Below are 6,856 nucleotides of genomic sequence, written 5' to 3'. Positions count from 1 at the left end.
AAATTTTGCTAGATTACAATAATAGGTACAATTCAGTACTTCAATCTGCTGCTTACTCCCTGTCTTCAAGATACGGTAGTTGGATGTGGAACTAGTTCTTCAGCATTATCTTTCCATTCGTCACATCCAGATCTATAGCAGTTTGGATTAAATTTAGCAACCAATGATCCTTCGGAGACTCAGAAGATTGAAGGAACAGTGCACTGTTCTGTATGTGGGGACCTTCAACTTCTCAATCATAGCCTGCTTGTCCTCTTGTTTCTCCCCAGACATCATAAATATATCTTCCTGAAGAATTAAAAATGAATTTCAGACAAGTTTCTTCCAGGATGGAGAGTCGCTAGACAAATGGTATGAATAGTAGTACCACTTCTGTACCATTCAGCTAGAAGCCCGGCTGGCCAAGCAAAGACTGTGGAGACGCTACTCATTCCTCACTGACCCATGCAGACATGGCTCATGCCCCTGAGCAACCGACCCTCCTTCAGACAACTAAAAGCAAGACACGTGCTAGCTTGTGCACACATCTGAAGCTTCACCAGTTGCCAGGCCCTGGTCAACAGACTTAACACTGGTTTGTGTGTGTTTGTTTCTGGTGTGTTTTATTTGTAGAAACTGATGTTGAATCTCAAGGCACATTTTTATTTTCTTTCTTGTTTAGTCCTCGAGCACCAGGACAACACTCTAGGGATTGAGTAAAAATTACTTGTACTTCTTCTTGTTTCTGAATTTGGCTGCCTATGGACCGCATTGAACTTAAGGCTTTCTCTTCTTCTTCTTCTTCTTCTTCTTCTTCTTCTTCTTCTTCTTCTTCTTCTTCTTCTTCTTCTTCCAGAACCTCTTCATTCTTTCACTTCTGATCTTCCTTTCTTTCTCAGATATGACCAGTTTGGGTCTACATTTTGGTGGTTTCTCCTGGAACGTTTTGATGCTGTCCACTCGACTTCCAAAATTCTTTTCTGTTGTGAACCATATCCACTGTAAGTCCACTTTCTATTGCATCTCTTTTTACCTCTTCCAGCCACTTCATCGAAGCTTTTAGTCCAGTGATGTACTTGTTCTTAGTTAGCCGTTTCTCATCCATTCTTTCTAGATGCCCATAGGATTTTAGCTTTTGTTTTTGCATGGTGACAGTGATTTTTTCGGTTTATTTATAGAGGTCATCATTTTTTCTATTTCTCCACTCCCCATCAGCATTTTTCTGTGGTCCTAAAATTTTCCTTAAGACTCTCCTCTCCTTTTCCTCAAGATCTTGAAGCTCACCCTTTTTATTCATTGTCGGGCTCTCTGAAGCGTAGAGACCCTCTGGCTTTACCACTGAGCTGTAGTGTCTAAATTTCGCCTTGTAAGATATTGCTCTTTTGTTGTATCTGTTCTTCGTTAACCTGTAAGGCAATTCTAGTTTTCTAATTCTTGCCCTAATTGCCTCTTTATCCAATCCATTAGGTTCTATCCATTCCCCCAGATATTTAAATTTCTTAGTTCTTTTTACAGTCCCATGCTTCTCTTCTAAGTGTCTCTCCCCTTGTACTAATATGATGCTTTCCGTGTATGGTGACATCCTCATCTCTTTGAGCAGTGAGGATCAGGATAATGGAAGAAAAAACAAGATCTTATAATCCCTGATGCCATAATGGCTCTTGTGTAAACCCTCAATTACAATTTGCTTGATGTTGCACCGCCACAGATAGGTCTTTGGCAATGAAGGGATTGGAAAGAAAGGCCTAGGAGTGAGAAGGAAGTGGCTGTGGCCTTAATTAAGGTACAGCCCCAGCATTTTCCTGGTGTGAACATGGGGAACCATGGGTAATCATCCTCAGGGCTACCAAAAGAAGGGTTCAAACCCACTATCTCCCGGATGCAAGCTCACAGCTGTGTGCCCTTAACCATGCAGCCAACTTGCCCAGTGTTTAAAACCTCTGCTGGGACTTGGCTAAACGAGTAATCAAGACTGTACATATTGATTTCTGAAATGATTTGACTTAATGAAATGGTTTGTTTAGAAATATTTCATTAGTTGTAGAATATTGAACACAGTAGCGCCCCCCACTTTGCAGAGAAAACATTATATTTTTATTCCATTTTAGCCAGCTGAAACTAGGAATTATAGGATTTATTTAAAAATCTGTGCAAATTTTTAATTATTAACAAAATTACTATTGAAAATACGTACAAAATGTAGTTCGTCGCGGCTAACCGATTTGTATAGCGCTACAGCAAGTAGTGGAGACTTTGCAAATGCTATGAGGAAGGGTAGCAGGGGTATATTTTTTGCCAAGGTCGTGGACACTGAGGTATGATTCACGTGCTTGCCACGTGCATTCGTCAGTCTGGCATTCTCTTTAATATTGTCTGTTAGCTTCTTAGTGTGTAGTCAAATACTAAATGATTTTTTAACTATCACGCCGTACTTCTATTTAATTGTAATACGTGTGTAATATTGTTTCATTTATGAAAGTATAGTATTGAATCAAAATCTCAAATTGCCGCACTTAAGTTGGTAAACTGTGAACCTTTACCTTTCTGTCGAAGTTTGCTCAAAGAGCATCAAAAACTTACCATTTTGTAGCTTTTTGGTTCAGTTTTGATGTGTATAACCTCCTCCCCCCCGCCCCCCCTCTGTGCGCTATATCCCTCAACCCAGCTACTTTCGGTTGTCTGCATATTTTTTTACCCCCCCCACTTCTAATCCCCAGTCACCGCTACTGATTGAACATACATTTTTGTTACAGAATATAACTAGCATCAGGTTCCAGAAAATAAAAAGCAATACTCTGTACATGATGTGCTTGACTCCCATTTCTGCAGGAGGAAGGGGAAGTAGAAAATGTTCCTTACATCGGCATTTACCTTCTGGTAAGTTTATGACATGTATCTCACCCTTAAAGACACTACTAAAAACTGAAGTACAGTAGTTTAATAAAACGTTGAATATTTAAAATTAACCGTTTCATCTATGATTATGTTCTGTCCATACCTATTTTTAAGAAAAAAATTGGAAGAAAATCACAGCTGCATCAGCAAACAACTCTATATCTACAAGGAATTCAATTGAAAATGAAGATGTATATCCAAATTGTTTAATTGAACATCTTGTTAGAATGGTAATCATGTAAGAAATGACACAGTAGGAGATACAGGTAGTCTGTACAGTGGCGTAACCACAATAGAAAGAGTAGAACAAATAAAATCTTTCTTAAAATTGAATGGGAGAGTTTAAAAAAGAAGAGATTCCACCTGCAGTAGTTTTCGGTAAACTAAAAAAAAAAAAAAAAAAAAAAAAAAAAAAAAAAAAAAAAAACGGTTAACAGTGATACTTTTGGGCTTATGCTGTGTCAAGAAAACAAGGTGAAACTTTTTGCATTTTGCAGAGAACTTTGCTCCATGTCTGCAGAAGAAAATCTCGACTGTTCACGAGGAAGACTTCTACAGTCTCTGCGAAACGTAAAGAGTTTCACTTTGTTTTCTTGACACAGCATAAACCCAAAAGCCCATATTATGTCTAAAAAAAAAAGTGTTTGATTACAAAACTATTACTGAGATTGAAAAATGTATTGTTACATATTTGTTTGTATGTATGTTAGTCACCATACTGTAATATATATTACCAAGTAGTATTAATATTCTGGCTCCTGGGTCAATTTAAAGTCAATGGAATCTTTTCTTTCTTTATCTCACTGGGTTTGGAAATGCAAAGAGTCTACAAAATATTAATCCAATTTAGGAATTTACGAGGATCTTCGAAGGATCAGATCTCTTTCTCTACTGATTAATAGTTTAAAAAGAGATATTATTGCTCCTTATAATAACAACCACATCCTCAAGACAAACCAGTCAACAACAGATATCTAAATTATAATTGAATGGGTGAGATTATAAAGGAAAAGATTCCACTGCAACATACCATGGTTCCTCTATTTTGAAAGTCAGATGTTTGTACTTACTTACTTCAAATGAGCTGGCCATCTCTTTTTGTACTCCTTAATTTCTTCATTTAGTATTGTGCAATAACAAAACAAAGGGGAAATCTTTTTTTTTTTTTTTTTTTTGCCTCTATGATTATTTTATCACTTGTACCTAGTGTTACAAAAGCAAATTGGTTACAAGCAGAATATTTTTCCTTTTAAAACTCACTCTGAACTTCAACTTCCAATAGTGCCATGGAAATTACTTGATTCTTTTCCTTCTTTCCACTTTTTGATTAGACTGCATGTAAGCTACATTATGACTCTCAGTTTAATTTGATCAAAAGGTGGAATCTCACCCATTCACTTTAATGAGGAATTTATTTCCTTGAATGTCCATAATATTTTCCCTTTTTTTCCTTAAAAAGTCAATTAATGTTGTTCAGAATTGAATTGCACTAAATGAGATTTTTTTGCTCTGCAATTTGGAGGTGAATAGTACCTCTCAATCATTGATCAGAAAATAATCATATTAAAAATGCAAGCAAAATCACACCTTTGATCTATTATGCAGAAAATTCAGAGTCAACTACCTTCATGTTTTCTCTTGGTTAGAAATATGGCAATATTTGGTTTGGGCTTAACATAAAGACAGTTCAAGGAAAAATAAACAAGGAAGTTAATCAAGTTAAAACTTTTTGTTGCAAATAAGTAGATTTATGCATAACATTTCTGTAGTTTAAAAAAAAACTTATCTAAATGAGTATGTTCGTTTATCAGTACAATTGCCAAAAATACAGGTACTGTTTGAAATTTAAGTTTGTTGTATAGAAAATTGCTTTTTAATAATTTGAGGTTCGTCTTCAACAAGCTGAGGAGGTAGATAAAGAAAAGGAAAGGCTATCTATGAACCTACTGTTAATTATTTCAAAGAATTGCATTGATGTAATAGGTCCACTGATAGGAACACACATATTTTAGGTATTTAAAAAAATCACATTCCAACTTCCGTACGAAATGAGATAGTCACCATAGTACTAAAGAAGAGTTGACAAATTCTGAATCACCATCTTAATCCACACCTCTAGGTGTTGTGTGAAATTTATATCATATTATATTTTAATGTTGTAATTACAAGTTTAATGTTAATTATTATTGTTTTGTGGGTATAGTAAATCCTTTGGGGCTACCTCCATTGGGAGGTAGTTTTGTAAATAAAAATATTCCGTACGTTTGTCATTTTAGTCTAGCCCATGTTATTACTTCTTGTTCTCAGCAAATTCGAATGGGCAGTTGGCATTGGCCATCTACTTGCCTATTCTCTTGATAACAACTACAGCCATAGCGGTCACCATTTTCCTGTACCGAAACTATAAAAAGCGCAAAGAAAATGAGAGACGGCATCAGTATTTTGAGGTAAGATGATGCATTTACTTATACAGTGAAACCATTTGATCAATATGTACACAGACCATTTCAGTCCTTGGTATCAAACTGTTCATAATTATCTTACATGCTGGTAATTAATTGTTTCCTAGGGCCTTGAGAAACAAGCTTCTAAAGAGATCAAGGCACATGAATCTGCAGGATTATTTATACCAGATGAATGGGAGATCTCAGAAGACCGTCTTCTGCTTGGAGATGTTCTTGGTGAAGGAGCTTTTGGAATTGTACGAAAGGGTCTGCTTCAGGGACACAGTCAACTAGAACCTTTGATGGAAGTGGCTGTGAAGATGCTCAGGGGTAATTAACCTGCAGATACGATACTGTACTCCATAATTATGTCACTTCTATTTCTAATTTGCCACTTTGAATAAATAAATAAAAGTATAATGATAACAAACTCCATAACGACAACTTATACACCAACACCTCATTTGTTTCCTTATCTACAAGGTGCTACACAGAATTTCCAAGAATTTTTCATAAAACATGAATACTTTTGTAATGCCAATTTACACCATCACCTTCAAAATAATTGCTCTGGGTTTGAATACAGCAATTCCAGCAATTTTCCCATTTTTGGAAGCACTCACAGAAGTCTTCTGGTTTCATAGTATTCAGCACTGCCTGCAATTTTGTTTGAATCTCTTCAGTGAAGTCAAAAAGTCACCCTCTCAACCAGAGTTTCATTTCAGGGCAAAGAGAGAAGTTGCAGGGGTTTAGATCAGGTGAGTAGGGGCTTACAGAATGGTGGTCATGGTTTAAAAGTGGGTTCAGTTTCTGTGATATTTTAGTGATGACATTGTATCTTGTCAGAAAGTCCCTTGCAGTGAGCAAGGAGTGTACAAGAGCATTGTCATGATGCAGTAACCAGTCTGTTGTTAATGAAATTAGCGGGTTGGTGGATGTATTCCAGTCGCCAGCTGGTAAAATTTGTAGATATGTTATGGACACTTCATAGTCAGAGTGTTCCTTTTATCCTGTTCTGCGCATTTGTCAGCTGAAAGTTATACTTCCGTCCTTCAGTCATTTCAGATGTATAATACCAATATAGTTGGTCCGTTATTGGACATTATAAATTTTCCAGCTAACTCATTCCTGGTTGCCAGCGTTTCGCCCCATTATGCTAAGTTGGTAAATAGCACACCCACCAAGACGCATGGCTAGTGCCTACCATGGTGGATGTGATATTTACCAACTGATGAGCCCAACTCAGCACACTGGGGCAAAACGCTGGCAACCAGGAATGAGTTAGCTGAAAAATTTATAATGTCCAATAACGGACCAACTACTGTATATTGGTATTATAAATTTACTAATTCGGAATACATATTTCAGGTTCCCTATGGGAACCAACATCTGTATTGTTTCAAATGTATAAACACTTTTCTGTTTTAATGTTGTTTTTTTCTCATGTGTGTTTTGTAAATATGTATGTTGTAGTAGTACCCGTACCGAGCTCAATAGCTGCAGTCGCTTAATTGCGGCCAGTATCCAGTATTCGGGAG

At 36.6% G+C, this 6,856-nt stretch overlaps 1 protein-coding gene across 2 annotated transcripts in view; it reads left to right on the top strand.

Annotated features, from left to right (window-relative positions):
• Positions 1-2,763: 2,763 nt before the first annotated feature.
• LOC136872142 (tyrosine-protein kinase receptor torso-like) overlaps positions 2,764-6,856 on the top strand; it is a 128,413-nt gene continuing 124,320 nt past the window's right edge. For both annotated transcript variants that reach the window (XM_068227445.1, XM_068227446.1), the window contains exons 1-3: positions 2,764-2,856; positions 5,182-5,321; positions 5,444-5,648. In XM_068227445.1, the coding sequence (XP_068083546.1) occupies positions 2,781-2,856; positions 5,182-5,321; positions 5,444-5,648 (421 nt within the window). In that variant the 5' untranslated portion in view covers positions 2,764-2,780. The remainder of the gene's footprint in view (positions 2,857-5,181; positions 5,322-5,443; positions 5,649-6,856) is intronic.

Source organism: Anabrus simplex, chromosome 4, assembly GCF_040414725.1.
Source record: "Anabrus simplex isolate iqAnaSimp1 chromosome 4, ASM4041472v1, whole genome shotgun sequence".
Lineage (NCBI taxonomy): Eukaryota > Metazoa > Arthropoda > Insecta > Orthoptera > Tettigoniidae > Anabrus > Anabrus simplex.
Note: the sequence above shows the minus strand (reverse complement) of the source record. Positions and strands in the feature narration are given on the sequence as shown.